The sequence below is a fragment of the Hippichthys cyanospilos genome, chromosome 16, assembly GCF_059441005.1.
Source record: "Hippichthys cyanospilos isolate Australia breed blue-spotted pipefish chromosome 16, RoL_Hcya_1.0, whole genome shotgun sequence".
In the NCBI taxonomy this organism is placed as follows: Eukaryota; Metazoa; Chordata; class Actinopteri; order Syngnathiformes; family Syngnathidae; genus Hippichthys; species Hippichthys cyanospilos.
Window position 1 is genome coordinate 10,933,323 of NC_142384.1, and position 15,345 is coordinate 10,948,667.

Sequence of the window (15,345 nt, forward strand, 5' to 3'; positions counted from 1 at the left end):
GCCACAATAAAGCCACAATTTTGTAAGGATTCACTCCCTGGTTTATGCCACAACCTTTTTTAAGACTACAAAGTCGCAGGACCTCAATTAATTGGCTTCTCTTTTTTGTGCCAAATCGGCAAGTTTCCCTTTTGCTTTGTTAGCCCCTTTCACACTACATTTGAATGAATGAATAAAGCTTTATCTTGCAAAGACAACGCAGTCAGACAATTCCAAGTGTGCAGTGATGTGATTCATTTAGGGGTTAATGTGAATGCTAATTCTCAATCATGGTCCCTACTTAGGCTCTTCTACAACATTGCAATACAGTAAAAATATAAAATATACAGTACATCAAATAAATAAAAACAAATAAACTACACAGTTCAAACATTAATAAACTAATATTACATATGTTTTTTTCTGTAGAAGTGTTACGGTAAATGTATCATTTTAAAAAGACAAAAACAAAGCATATCACATACTATTGCCACACTATTTACAAATGAGTACAGTTTTGATTTTACTTTAGCCTGGAGTTTTGCTTTGGAAGTAAGCATCTTAAAGTCCAAGATAGATTTTATTTTTGATGGCAGTGTGTTACAGAGTTTACAACTGGCTGACTGTCCAAAGTTCATTCTGTAGATAGCGATTATGCAGTTATGGTTTGATGAGATTCTGGTCTTGGTATTTTGTCTTGCAACAAAATCGACTGAGTGTCTCCAAATCGATGCCTCAAAGCTGTAATGGTTAGGCATGGGCAAAAATACTGCGGTATCACACAATTACAGCCCTAAAATGTCCGTTATTAAAATATTTAGGTCAATAAAAGACACTTTTTTCCATTGAACACAATCTCATTTATCTACAAACAAAATATTGAATTGAACGTACAAAAAAAAACATTTACCATGTTATATTTACATTAAAAAATATATATATACACTTTCTTCTGTTTTAATTCTTAGCAAGTCACAGCTATTTTTAGGACTAGTGTCTAATTAACTTCAATGGGGCGGCTTATTGACTCAACTCTGCAAGCAGCCAATCATATTTTGTTGTCCATACAACCCTTAAAGAAAAAAAAAGAAAGAGTTTATTACTGGTGACAGACCTATTAGCTTTTGAAAGTTAGTCTTTTTAAAACCACGATAGACGGTCAAATCGGTAATCGGCCATTCCTAGTCAACAGTAGATGCTGGAATTTGTGTATTCACGTCGGTTTTGTGCAAATCTGGCGTTGACACTGCTGCTGCGGCTTCGTACATTCACATGACTAGATACCCCCTAAGTGCAAACCCAAGGCTAATTTATTCTCATACTGAAGCATGTTTGCATGTTGCATTCAATGACGGCAGCAAGGAAACCATAAACTCTTCCTCTTGAAGGCAAAACAAACCAAAAAATCCTCTTCCTCTTAATTCCTCTTGATCATCGACTCCTCTCCCTCCTAACACCTAACCCATCTTCCTCCTCTCCTCCTGCCGCTCCATCTTTTCCTGACCTTCCCCAACAGATGAGCCCACCAGCCCGAGCGCTGACTTGCGCGCCCGCCATGTGCCGGCGTCCTCGGTGGTCTCCAGTGGCATGAGTTCGGCGCCCGCCACGGCCGCCAGCCCCGCTTCCCCCACCTTCACCTTCCCCGCCACTAGGCTCTTCTCACATGACTGCAGTGAGTTACCCCCCCCCCCCCCCAACCCTTCACCCTGCCACTGCTGCATGCCTTGCATCTGAAATGCTGCAAGTTTCCTTCAAGCAGAAGAACTTCTGCTGACAAGGTTACAATTTGTTAGAATCAGCTGAAATCAATTCAAGTGATTTTCTCCATTGAGTCCCGTGCAAGTTTTTCATTGGATTTGCGCAATTTTCTTTCTTTTTCTTGTGTGATTAAGCCAATAAGGTCATGAGTAATTCCTGAGAAGAATTATGTTTTTCAAAATACTGTATGATGAGAGAAACGTTGATTTGTCAATAAGAAATTAAGATGTACCGAAAACCACATTTCAGGAGTTACAAAGAAAGGATTTCACAGGATTTAGTATCTTCTAAGAACCTACCAAACTTGAATAATTAAACTGACAAAAAAAGAATAATTTTAATTTTATTATTATATTAATATAATAATTTTTCTGTTGAGTAATTTTCCAGAGATTAGTCAATGTCCACTGTCCTAGAATTTACCATGCTTGAATGGTTTGACTATGACACTGAGATGAGGATTTGAAAGAAAATCTGAAAGGAATTTCTTATAGGAATTTGGCATACTCAAAATATTAACTATGCCATTGTCATAGAGATATTAATTTAACTCTTTCAGTGCCAAGCCTTATTGGAAAAGGAACCCTCTAGAGGGCGGTATGTTTAGCATTTTCACTCACCTTTCAAGGCCAACAAAATATTGTCTATGTAAATATGGGTGCTGCCATTGAAAGATTGACTTCCATTCTTCAGTTACACTTGCATCTAGGTGACAGCTGCGCTGTGTGGAAACACTGCCATCCAATGGTCACACTTATCACTACAGTGCTCAATTGGCTTATGTTAGGTAAGCATTAGTCAAGTGTGTCAGCTCCTATCCATAACAAAAAATGTATTTGACCGGAATTTTAAGAATTGTTATTGTTATTACTATTTCAAAAGACAAGAATTTTCGTACATGACACTGAATGAGTTAAAGACAAAAGAAGGATTTTCCAAAGTTAAGTCTTTTCCAAAGATAAGTCTGTATCTTTTGAGTAAACCAAACTTACCAAACAAACAAAAAAAAAACATTTTCAGGAATTAATTAAGAGAAGCTAGTTCTGGCTAATTCTGGAAAGTCATCACAAAATGTTTGGGGCTCAATGTTAGACAGAAAACTACTTGATAATTTTTTATTTTGTACTTTATTTTGCATGCTGCATGTTTGCAAGGTTCAGTAATTCTGACTAGTTGTTTTGGAAATACAAAGAAGCAGTTTAGACTTAGATCATTTGCAAGGTGAAAAGGTCTGCGTGTATGTAAACAAGTGTGACACAAAGACCGACACCTGAGCTCATGGCCACCCATCCTTCCCGTTTCCTCGCTCACTCCCCCTCCCCATCGTCACCCAATCCGACAGCGGCGGTGATTGGCATTACATCATCATTCTTTCTTTTCTTTTCCCCATCCATCTATCCTTTCTTTTTTTTCTTTCTGTTTTCCATCTCCACTGGTTCATGCTGTCACTGAGCAGGCGCTATTAAATCGGGTCGCCGTTCCTCCTATCTTCTAGCCATCACCTCAGAGCGCTCCAAGTCCTGCGACGAGGGACTCAACGCCTTCCGGGACGACGGACGCATCTTCTCGTGAGTTCACGCACACGCGCAGCTCATTGGTCGGAAGTGATGTCATTCATCAGGCTTTGTTTTTTCAACAGGAGGCTGCCAAAGAGAGTCAAGAGCTTCTTCACTGATGGGGTGAGCGAGATCAAGAAATAGTGAATATGCGCATCACACCGTAGCCTTTTCAATGAAAATAGTCGTGAAAATTCCTCATTTTGCTGTGAAAATGACAAAGGTGATTCCAAACTATAAATAAAAATAAAATGTACATTCTTTGAAAATATGCTAAAACATTTCTCCCTAAAATGCTACATCTCGCCATAGCAATAATGTGCCCAAAAACATACATTAAACCACAAAAACATATTTTCCTTTTTACATATTTTGAGGAAAACCACCAAATATATATTTCACATAGATGCTGGATTTTGCTACAAAGGCATTTTTTGTTTGTTTCAATCCACCACCACCCCATCAAAAAATGAAAAATCAGGTATGTGACATGAGTAGTACATTGCCATTGCCATATAAAAACTGGACTTTGTCATGCGAATGATGTATTCGCCAGAAAAAAAACACACTAATATTCCATCTCAACACTTGATAATGACTTTTTTTTTTTCATGAAAATATTTGTCAAAGGAATGATAGTTGGGGAGAAAAAGTGTAATGTAATAGTATACTAATGGGATTGTTAAAAACAATTTTTTTGTTGACGTTTTCCCTTAACAAGATGAAGACAATGCTTGACCTAAAAAACATCATACAAAATATCTTTTAGAGGTTCTGGTTTGAGATTACAAAATAATTGTTGTACAATAATTTGTTGTCGTGGATTAATAACTGAAACACTATTTTAACCCCCATTATGTTAATTTTTTGTTGTGTTTCTGAAGCCCCCTGCTGCACAATCTGAGGAATGACTTTGTTTTTCAGTCTCTGGACAACCTGGGTACGGCAGAGGAGGTGCGCTCCAAGCGTCACTCCACCTCTGAGTTGGGCACCATCACATATAGTGACGTAAGGAAGGAAGGTTGGCTGCACTTCAAGCAGATCCTCACTGAAAAGGGCAAGGTGAGCGGCACCAAGATTTCATATTTCTTGGGGGCCTTTTTTAAAATTGATCTTTTTTATCATGGAAAATCACTCTTTTTTTTTTTTTCTGTGGCAGAAAGTGGGCAGCGGGATGCGGCCGTGGAAGCGCGTGTTCTCCGTTCTGCGCTCGCAGTCGCTCTTCCTGTACAAGGACAAGCGGGAGGCGGTGCTGCGCGGATCGGCGCTGGGCGGCGCCGCCGAGGACGAGCAGCCCATCAGCATCCGCGGCTGCCTGGTGGACATCGCCTACAGCGAGACCAAGCGCAAGCACGCACTCAGGCTCACCACGCAGGACTTTTGCGAGTACCTGCTGCAGGCCGAGGACCGGGACCACATGCTGGCCTGGATCCAGGTCATCCGGGAGAACAGCAAGACGGACAGCGAGGTGGGAACCTTTAATTGTAGTGTGCTGACATCTAAATTGAATACTGTATTCATGTTTTTTGTTGATAGGATAGTCAGGATTATTTTTATATATATAAATGTGTCATTCATATGCCAATCTCTATTGTTTGAACATTTTCTGCCAACATCTACATTTTGATGTACAGCGCATTATTTTATAGCCAAATATGTCATTTTATAGTTTACTTTTTTGCACATACTGTATATCCAGCAGTTCATTAAAAAAAATGGGTATTTTGTGGACCAATGTTTAGGATTGTTGTTAAAATTAAGTGCATTTTATGCTACAAATGTTGTCCTCTCACCAAAATTTTGCATTTTTGTGGCAATTGGGGGGATTGGGAGGATTCATGTTTTGGTTGTAAAGCAATTTTTTTAAGTTTTTTTTTTTTTTTTTTTTTTTTTGACTAGGTGATTTATATCAAATTATAACAATTTTGGGAGGCAACTAATATAGGTATATAATATTCATTGGCAAATGCAGCATTTTGTTACTACATGCAGTATTTATTTAATTGTTATACAACTAATTATAAATTATATAAAAAATAATAGTCAATGTATAGTTGTGTTACTAGCCAAATAAGTCATTTAAGAGCAAAAATTTGTGGCAAACTTAAAAGGCCTTTTTATTGATAAAATATAGTTTCATTTTATGGCAACACCTGCCACAAATAGTAGTAGTTCTCTATAAAGTGTTTGTGCCTGTTGCAGGAGTTGGGCTTTTCCAGGCAAGCGCTGATCAATAAGAAACTGAATGACTACAGGAAGCAGAGGTGAGGCACCCTCGCGGTTGCACTTTGAATCCCATCGTGTACTCTTAACTCAAAGTAATCAAGGCTCTTTGCAGCCCAACTGGCAGCAAACCCGACTCTTCGCCCAGGATGTCCCGCATGAAGCCTCCTTTCCTGCTCGCCAAGACCGAGAACGCTTTGGGGGCGCCGCGCTCGCCCAAACCAGACGGAAAAGGTGAACATCATTATTATCTTTGCTAATTATGCAATTTTGGCAGTATACTGCATTTTCTTTGTAAATATTCTGTTATCCATACTATAATATGCTGTTTTTATTTTATTTTTTTTTGTACAAACATTCTAACGCGGAACTATTATTTGTCCACAGACGAGAGCAGCCCTCCCAAATCTCCATGGGGAATCAACATCATGAAGAAGACCAAAAAAGCTGGGCCTAAAGCCTTCGGCGTGAGGCTGGAGGACTGTCAGCCGGGTGTCAACAACAAGGTCAGTCCCCCTTTTCTGTCTCTCCAAGGCTCACATCACACTCATATGTTGATCCGGATCCGATCCAGTTCATCCCACTGATCGTGGAGATCTGCTGCGGCTTGGTGGAGGACATGGGATTGGAGTACACGGGCATCTACCGCGTGCCCGGTAACAACGCCATGGTGTCACTCTTACAAGAGCAACTCAACAAGGGTGTGGACATCAACCCGACAGAGGAGGTCAGCGCGCCATATGCTGTCGAAAATCAATTTGGAAAAATGTTTGTTGTCATATATCAGATTTTTGTTACGCAGAAGCTGCATCATTCACTTGTCTTTATTTGGTGTGGACAGAAATGGCAGGATCTCAATGTTGTCAGCAGCTTACTGAAATCTTTCTTCCGGAAACTTCCAGAGCCACTCTTCACTAATGGTAAGTCCTGTCACACACACACTTGCACACACACACGTACTCACACTGCCTCTTTGTGGTCCCTTGCAGACAAGTACAACGATTTCATCGACGCCAACAGAATGGAGGATGCGTCAGAAAGACTGAAGACCATGAAGAAGCTGGTACACTCAATTATGTTCACACTCGTTGAAACTGGATTGCTAGATCCTGATTCGTCATCATTTTCCCCTGTAGATCCGAGACCTTCCAGATTATTATTACCACACGCTCAAGTTCTTGGTGGGTCACTTGAAGACGGTGGCAGACCATTCCGATAAGAACAAGGTGAGTGATAAAACAGCAGTCAAATTCACTGATGACCTGTTTAAAAAAGAAAATGATGGCAATTTTTTTTTTCTTGGAAAAATATTACACTGAGGAAAAGCGTAGCCTTTCTTGTGGTCAAATATTCGTTTTTTTGTTTTAAAATATTCAATTCATATGGTAAACGGTCTTTAGCAGATGCAAAAATTACATTAAAGATATTTTTGATTTATTTTCCACTGCCACTGATAAAAATACAAGTCCATTACTTGTAATTGACTAGCAAATATATTTATATAGGTATTATATTCCTATGATGAATTACTTTTGTGGGGTTTCTCTGGACAATTGCAACATTGTGCAAACTCTTGTGTCATTTATGCTGTATACTGCATTTTTGTCACCAAAAAAGCATTTTAGTAAGGGCTGGGCAATAAATCCAATTAATTCGATTAATTCATCATTTTAAAAGTCAAGCATTTGAAAACTAGCTAAATTGTGAAATTGGTGTTTTGCAAACGCTAGAGAACTAGACAAGTATTTGCAAGACGTGTTTGCATTAGTTATCCGCTACTTAACTCATTTAGTGAAAGCCATTTTCTGACCCTCACACTTGAAAGTACCTAGAATTGAATACCTATATGAAAATGAATACCTCATGAAAGATCCGTAAGAATACTTCTTTCAACATGTCTTATGGCAAAATATTGAGTGTGCATAGCAAAATCTTGGATTTTTATGTCAATTTATTGCATTGCATTTAATGGAAATTTTAATTTTATAGCAATTGACAGCATTTTTTTTTTTTTAAGACTTTCGTGTTGGCATAGGAAAATCAATTGTTTTATAATCAGATTTGTAGTTTTCATGGCAAAATATAGTTTTATTGCCTTTTATGTACAAATATGCATATTTTGTCAGTTACCACTTTGTCTAATTTCTTTCCAAATATTGTCTCATGGGTGCAGATGGAGCCCCGAAACCTGGCTCTGGTGTTCGGCCCAACGCTAGTGCGCACATCCGAGGACAACATGAAGGACATGGTCACACACATGCCGGATCGCTACAAGATAGTGGAGACGCTCATACAGCATGTGAGCGCGCACATTTATAAACACACACATCCAAAATAACGATGTCAAAATAAATGTTTTCTGTCTTCTTCGCAGTACCTCTGGTTTTTTAGCGAGGACCAGGACAAGGATGAAAAGGTATTCAACTAGCTGATCTCAATATAATAACAATAATGATGATAATAATAATTTGTATCCAGACGCCTGTGGACACTGAGGACGTGCAGCCCGCCCCTAACATCGACCACCTGCTTTCCAACATCGGGCGGACAGCTTTGCTTGGTGACGCCTCAGGTGAGCACCGCCGCTAACAGTTAGCGCACTAACAGTCGCCTAGATGAAGCCGCATGCTAACTGCATTGCTAGCAGAAAGGAGGTAAACGTTTGACTGTGCATAAATAGGAGCAACAATGAGAAAAAAAAAGCCTTGATTAAGTCACCTAAACAATAAATGAACATCTAAGAGTCTTATTTTCGCCTGAGGTAACAAAATAGTTGGCGGTAATTAAATGTATTATGACATTTATTACCAGTTTACGTTATGATTGACATTACTTTTACTTTTTCATTATTTTTGAGAAATCTATGGAAATATTATCAGAGACCATTATTAGAAATGCACTCAAGGTGTAAATATTTTTTTCTAAGACATTCATTACTACTATGATGGCCTGATAAACATGAGTAAAGGTATCACGGGATTAAAGTTACATAAAGAAATGTGCACCGTTTTAGTAGAAATTTATAAATAAATACATTCTTCTTTCTTGTTTTTTGATTGTTCTTATTAAGTCCCTGTGTCATGTCACTGAAAATCTTTTTTAAGACAAAGATCTCCTCCTTACATTGCAGGCATGGCAAGAACGTTAAAAAAAAAAAAAAAAAACTTTGCGTTCTCTCTATTGTTAGGTGGCTTGTTAAGTCAAATCTGCAAGCACTAGTGATACCATATCACTCGTCCTATTATTGTTAAACAGCTCTGCATTTCCACAAATGTCCGCTGTGAGGCACACTGGACTTTGAAAAAAATATTCTAAAATAATGGTGATATGTTTAAAAAAAAAATCCCAGAGGCAGCTAATAGAGTGAACTCTGCAATCAGCCAATCATCTGCTGCTCCTTTTCAGAGCGTCTGTGGAGTCTCGTGACTTTTTAACACCTCATTAAATTGTCCAGTTATCAGCCCATGCCCAACTGCAAAAAAAAGACTAAATTTATGGCGCCGATGTCACCCGGAAACTCATTCGTGTTTATTATTATTGTATTTGTTGGGAAAAAATCAAATGTGTGTCATTTGTAATGTTAGCTTTTTAAAGACAAAATTCCCTCCTTTCCTTTGGCACAGCAGCGTGTAGCATGACTACCGAAGTCGATCGGTTAGCATTTAGCTATCAGCCGCACTTTTTTTCCCCCCTTTCCTCTTTGCTTTGTATTTCTCTCTGCACGTCGCTCATCTTGTGACTTTCACTCTGCTTCACTCTCTTAGCTGAGCCTGTGGAGCAACCTCTGCGGTAGGACGCCAATACACGTGTGTGTGTGTGTACGCGTGTGTGTCTCGTTTGTGTGCGTGTCATGGTGACAGTGCAACTCCCCCCACCCCCTTCCCCCCAGTAGTAGCCCGAGGTTTGTCAGAGCATATTGCCCTCACTGCCCTCAATTGTGCGTGTGCAAGTGTGTCACTGTGACAATGCGACTTGACTGCCACAGTAACAGCCACATGTGTTTGTGGGAGCATGTTGTCGTTGTCTTACTTAATTTTATAATTGCTTCATTGCTTTATCACTGACTGCAACTTTGGATGATCCTCCTGGTGTTTACTTTTGTATTAATGTGCTCATTCCAATCAAAGTCATTTTGTAATCTCCTGTGTTTGTGCGTATAAAACCAAGAGGGCACAGAGAAAAGCACTTGGTAAGTTAGAGTACAAAATTGCTCTGCTGCCCTCTATTGGTGGGTGGCTGTGATTGCTAGACACGCCCTCCATTTTGATGACATCAAATGAATTCGTGTTATCTCATCAAGTGTCTCTGTGCCTTCCTTCCAAATGTGTTTACTTTTTGTCACTCAATAAACGGTCGTCTTGTGTCCCTTCAGACTCCACCAACAGTGACTCCGCCAAATCCAAGGTAAACATCACTAATTCATTCGAGCCTGTAACAAAAATGACACTCCTTCTTTATGTTAGTTTTCTTGTGGAAAACTTTGAACTTTGGGGCATTATTTTAGATTAGAAATGTTGCCAAAATCTCGTCCTGATCTCTCGGTTTCTCTCGTGAGACCCTGTGGGATTTGTGTCTCATCTAGTCTCTACTGATTACAACTACTTTTAAAGTCCAACTTCCACCTTGCACAATAGAAGTAAAGCCAATATGTGTACAGACTTGAGCCTAAATCTACTTCATGATAAACTTGCCTAACCTCTTGAAAAATCAGGAGTGTTGTAGTAATCCGGCATCTTGGCTCCGCTTCAGGGCTCCTGGGGTTCCAAGAAGGACCTGAGCGCCAAGGACTTCCTGACTCTGTCCATCATGTCGGCGGTGACGGGCCGCAAGCGACGCAAGCGTCACAACGCTCGGCGGGTGGGGAGCAGCACCGACGACGACTCGGAGCACGAACGTGTCAAGGCGGAGGAGGAAGAGGAGGAGGAGGAGGAAGAAGAAGCGGGAGGCGCCGGGGCTCCTCACGCGGAGGGTGAGGAGGATGATGAAGACGATGAGGAAGAGGAGGAGAAAGAGGAGGTGAAAGAAGAAGAAGAGGAGGCGGCGGCGAAAGGTGGGAAAGAGGAAGAGGAGGCGGTAGGAAGAGCGGACGCCCGCTCCATCGTGTCGGGATACTCCACGCTGTCCACGTTGGGCCGCAGCCTGGGGGCCGAGGACGCCGACGACGAGCACAGCGAGCTGGTGAGCGAGACGGACAACGAGAGCGGCTTCGCTTCGCGGGAGCGTCCCGGGAAGCCGCCGCCCCCTCCGACGCCGCCTCGCAAACCCTCGGCGGCCACGCGCACGGAGAAACCCGACGACGATAACGGCGGCGGCGGGGCGCGCTCCGCCACGCCGTCGTCCACGTCTTCGTCGCACAGGCTGCACTCGCGCCCGTCCTTCAACTCTCATAAACTCATCCAGTGTGACACGCTCGCTCGCAAAAAGCTCAAAGGCGACAAGATGAAAGCTCACTCCCTGGACCTGTTGGAGATCCCTGCCGGGTCCGCCCCCGGTGGCGACGACGCGCCCGGAACGAGAAGACACACGTCATCGGGGAGCGGCCAGGAGAATCTCCGCCCGTCCCGGGTCAGGCAAGCCGCCCCGCCGCCCCCCAGTGAGGCGGCGTCATTCGCCCCCGCCGCCAAGTCGCTGGCGGATCAGGTGCGCGCGCGCCTGCTCGGGTCGGCCGACGACCTGCGCAGCGTGGGCATGCGCAAGCCTCTGTCGCCCGAGAGCCGGCGCAAGAGGCGGGCCTGGCGCCGACACACGGTGGTGGCCTCGCCCACCGAGGCGTCCGGCAACAAGCGGCCTCCGTTGCCCGTGGCCGAGTTCCCGCTCTCGCCCGTCGGCCCCAAGGGAGACAACCGCGACGATGTCCAGCAAGGGTCTTCCGGCCTCCAGGCGCCCACGTCCAGGTTCCACCAGTACCTGTGAGCGGCGGCGGAATGAGAACGTGTTCCCAATAATAGAAGCGCCGCGGGGCCAAAACGGCATCGAGCGAGGGGCGTCCAGGTTTCGCCTGCGCCTGCGTGAAACTCGGTCGCTCATCCACGAGAGGTTGAAGGGCGAGAAGATCGAAGCTGAAGCTCCCCGTGGCCGTCCCAAGTGCCGCCGTCCGTCCCGGGGGACGACGCCCCCAGGACGAGAAGAGACGCGTTGTCAGGAAGCAACCGGGAGACTCTGGGCCGTCCCCGGATCCGACCCTTCAGCTGCGGGTCAGCGCACTGGCTTCTTTAGTTCTTTTATTCATATTTTTTTTAATCGATATCCATTGCCAAAGCTTTTTTATTTTGTTGCTTCCTTACTTTCATGTGTGCTTTTGTAGGGTGAAGACAGCACTCTGACCTCATGATCACCACCACCGCCGCGCAAATGTTTTGGGTCACCACTTGACTTGTTTTAATAGCAGATTTTGAATCCATTGGACGTTGATGAGGCACAAGTTGAGATTCACTCCAAAAAGAATTGTCAGCGCAAATAATGTGACCTTTGATCGTCTAATCAAACAAGAAACTTTTTGTTGGTGTTTTAGATTCATTAAAAAAAATATATATATATATTGCATCCCTTATCTCACAGTATGGCAAAAATTGCAGAATAAAAAATATATATATATATGTACGGTGCTATTAAAGTCATGGTTTGGAATAAGCAAAAAAAAAAGTATGTAAACAGTGGCATTTTAATGTTAAAAAAAATGTTTTTATAAGAAAAATATGTTTTATTATTTAAAAGAAAAAAAAAACAGCTTGGAGATCATGTCTAGTGTGCTCAGCTTTGATGGTCTGGTGGTCCAAGACATTTGCTCAGTCCCCTCTTGTCTTTTCTTGCATGAATTTCCTTAGGAAAACGGTGCTTTTTTTTTTTTTGGGGGGGGGGGGGGGGGGCAAACCTTCCCATGTTCACGGTTGGCTTCTTTTCCTCCTGTTTTTGTATTGTAACATTTGTACAAAGCCTTATTAAGTTGTACATATGAAAGTTTTGTTTTTAACCTTAATAATAATAATACTCTTTTTTTAATGGTTTACAGACATTTCTTTCTCCAGATGCTACTTGAAATGTTCCCTTAATATATTGTTTATGGATACAGTATTATATATGCATTTTTTGTATGGTGACGTCACAGCTTACGAAGGCCATTTTTGTGTCAGGTTAGCCGCATGTGTTTAGGGTTTTTGTCAACGCCTCTTCTCGTCACTTCATGGTCACGCGACTTCAAACCTCACAACTTTTGTGCGTTCAAACAAGTGCCTCCTTTCTAGAATGTTCCGCAGACTAGTGCCATGCTGGCTCCTTATCTCCTCCTTCCCCAGCTCGCCTCCAAAGATGTGTACATTGAATTCATAAGGGAAAAAAAAAAAGACAAAGAAAAAGCACACTATGCACTCTCCCATGTGGTCTAAACTAAAAGGTGTCGCTCGTGTTGTCATTGTACATACTTAATATGTAACAATGTTTTTGTGTGTACATTTTTTGGAATGGCTTATGAGTATAACTCTACTTAGTGTATTGTTATTATAGTATATACATGATGTAAATAAACAGAAGTATGTTTAAAACAAGTGGTTTTGTTGCTTGAATCTCCAAGTGGCGCCCTCCAGTGGACCATAGGTGAGGAAGCACCTGGTTGAATATTTAAACCTACAGTGATGATTGGCCTCAAACCAAAATGGACATCTTGCTTCTTTTTTTTTTTTTTTTTGCTAAAGTCAGGTGAGGAATCTTTTGAAACTGCTTTGCTGCCATCTGGGCGATTTACAAACCTTTTTAAGGATTTCACTCAGATTTTCACTTTGTGCCAGGGTTCGGTCCACATTAGAAAAATAAATAGCTAGTGCAATTTCCAGGGGGACTCTTCACACTTTGTTATTGTATGCAAACATAACTGGATAGATCGACAAACAAATGTTATAAGATTTTTATTGAACAACTTAACACACCCACAAACTGTTAAAACGTTAAACATTGGATTGACTGGCCTGATTGGTTGTCATATTTCTTGCTGTTGTAACTGACAAAATGCAACAGAGAACGTTTGTAAAGTAAACGTTGACAGTTTAAACTACAGGTAGGAAACTTATATTTTAATGACCAAATGCTGCCCCCCCCCCCCCCCCCCCCCAAAAAAAAAGGGTGACCAAATGTCAACATTTTTATGAAGCATTAATTTTTTAACCACATACCCAAATGTTAACAGGAAAAAATGTCCAAACAAGTGATTTATACATAGGTTTTTAAACTCCAGCAATACGTTGACAAAAATATCAAGTCAGTTCTGGAAAAAAAAAATATTTTACTAACACCCCCAACCGAATGTTGACAAAAATTCGAATATGAAAAGTGGTTTTGCATTGAGTTTTTCCTGTTCTGTTTCAGTCCAAAAGTTGACAGAAAAAAATAGTCCAAAATGTTTGTAATGACTTTTTTTTAAACATCGGGCCAAATGTTGACCCAAAAAGGTCAAAATTGGAATAAAACTTTCGTATATTTATTTATTTTTTTAACCGATGGCCAAATGTTGACCCCCAAAACCCCTTTGATAGGAAACAACAGTTGCGTTTTTATTACCTCTTGAATAGTTTGCAGAGCGTCTCTAATTGTCCACGGAGGGCTGGCTCCGCAGCAGGAGCTCCGTATTCTGGGCCTTCAGTCTCTCCAGCTCCCGCTCGAGCTCCTGGAGACGCGCCAGAGGTTCCTCCACGCTGATGCCGCCTCCACCTCCGGACTCCACAGCGGCGCGCCTCAGCTGGTTGTTCTCCTCCTCCAGGCGGGACATGCACTTCTCCAGCTCCAGGTACTCCCTCACCAGCTCCTGCTTGGTCATGTTCTGCAGGCTCTCGACGTGGTACATCTCGTAGGTCTCGGAAAAGTCCCGTTGGAGAAACTCCCCGCCGGCGTTGCCGGATCTCCCGATGCCATCGCTGCTTCCGCCGCAGCCGCCGCCGCCGCCTCCCGCGCCGCCTCCGCTCCCGTCGTCGTCGTCCTCGTCGTCGTGCTCGAAAAGGTCCTCCTCGCTTCCCGTGTCGTCCGGCCGCCGCGCCTCGGTGTTGAGATCCGGCTCCTCGCGGTCGTGCTCGTCCATGAGGAATTGGGTGGTGTTGTACGGAGCCACCGGTAGCCCCTTGGCGAACATCTCCTCGCGCAGGCGGGACGCCCGGGCGGTCTCTCGCTCGTCCTGCGCCTTCCGCTCCTCCCACGAAAGTTTGTAGTAGGGCTTCCAGTGGCGCTTCTTTTTGGCGGCGCGGCGCCGGTGCCGCTTCCTGCCCAGGCGAGCGTCCACCACCAGGCCGGTGTCCGAGTCGACTTGGAGCCCAGCCGACGGCGGAGGCGCATCCCCGGCGTTGGGGGACCCATTTCCGGTACACACCCCCCTCAACTTGTCGCTGTTGACATCCTGGTGGTGCTTGCCGCTCCTCTGGCGCCCTCTATCGCCGTTGTGCGGCGGTGCATCGCGGTGGCCGGCTGGGAGATGCTTGGATCCGTCGCTGCTGTTCCCACCTGATGGGTTGGCCGAACTTTTCAGGTGGTCGGTCTGCTCCGCTGGTTCTGTCATCGTGATGCCCCTCTTATCTTCCGTCTAGTATTTCAACGCATTTTAAAGACCCCCTATTGTTATTATTTAAACAAAAAAAGTTTGTCCGGTGGGAGTTTCTCCACAATAAATCTAACAAAATACCCCTGATTATGAGTGAATAATCCCTTCCCCAAAAATGTTTCGCGGTAAAGTGTCAAAAAGTCTAACTAATGACTAAACGACAGCTCCTTTGAGGGTTTCACACTATTAACCGTTTCGCCGCTGTCACAGCCCCGCGTCTACAAGGAGATTACGTCCCGCCGCCACTACAGCGTC

General features: G+C 43.2%; 2 protein-coding genes across 7 annotated transcripts in view; one reads left to right on the forward strand and one right to left on the reverse strand.

Moving 5' to 3' along the window:
* The window catches only part of arhgap23a (Rho GTPase activating protein 23a), a 53,688-nt gene extending 41,312 nt beyond the window's left edge, over positions 1–12,376 (forward strand). For 3 of the 6 annotated variants that reach the window (XM_088436703.1, XM_088436700.1, XM_088436697.1), the window contains exons 8-24: positions 1,496–1,651; positions 3,194–3,305; positions 3,377–3,416; positions 4,218–4,355; positions 4,453–4,761; positions 5,496–5,557; positions 5,632–5,750; positions 5,904–6,022; positions 6,091–6,243; positions 6,358–6,436; positions 6,506–6,579; positions 6,653–6,742; positions 7,690–7,815; positions 7,891–7,932; positions 7,995–8,088; positions 9,889–9,920; positions 10,266–12,376. In XM_088436703.1, the coding sequence (XP_088292829.1) occupies positions 1,496–1,651; positions 3,194–3,305; positions 3,377–3,416; positions 4,218–4,355; positions 4,453–4,761; positions 5,496–5,557; positions 5,632–5,750; positions 5,904–6,022; positions 6,091–6,243; positions 6,358–6,436; positions 6,506–6,579; positions 6,653–6,742; positions 7,690–7,815; positions 7,891–7,932; positions 7,995–8,088; positions 9,889–9,920; positions 10,266–11,429 (2,909 nt within the window). In that variant the 3' untranslated portion in view covers positions 11,430–12,376. The remainder of the gene's footprint in view (positions 1–1,495; positions 1,652–3,193; positions 3,306–3,376; positions 3,417–4,217; positions 4,356–4,452; positions 4,762–5,495; positions 5,558–5,631; positions 5,751–5,903; positions 6,023–6,090; positions 6,244–6,357; positions 6,437–6,505; positions 6,580–6,652; positions 6,743–7,689; positions 7,816–7,890; positions 7,933–7,994; positions 8,089–9,888; positions 9,921–10,265) is intronic. The other 3 variants (XM_088436698.1, XM_088436699.1, XM_088436702.1) reach the window with 3 other exon arrangements.
* A 1,335-nt stretch (positions 12,377–13,711) lies between these two features.
* Positions 13,712–15,340, reverse strand: hexim1 (HEXIM P-TEFb complex subunit 1). The gene has a single exon (XM_088436704.1). The coding sequence runs from the start codon at positions 15,046–15,048 to the stop codon at positions 14,089–14,091; it is 960 nt and encodes a 319-aa protein (XP_088292830.1). The 5' UTR covers positions 15,049–15,340; the 3' UTR covers positions 13,712–14,088.
* Between the last annotated feature and the right edge of the window lie 5 nt (positions 15,341–15,345).

Bases quoted from the DNA above. Each gene is read 5' to 3' on its own strand.
- hexim1 (XM_088436704.1), bottom strand. From the start codon at position 15,048: ATGACAGAACCAGCGGAGCAGACCGACCACCTGAAAAGTTCGGCCAAC.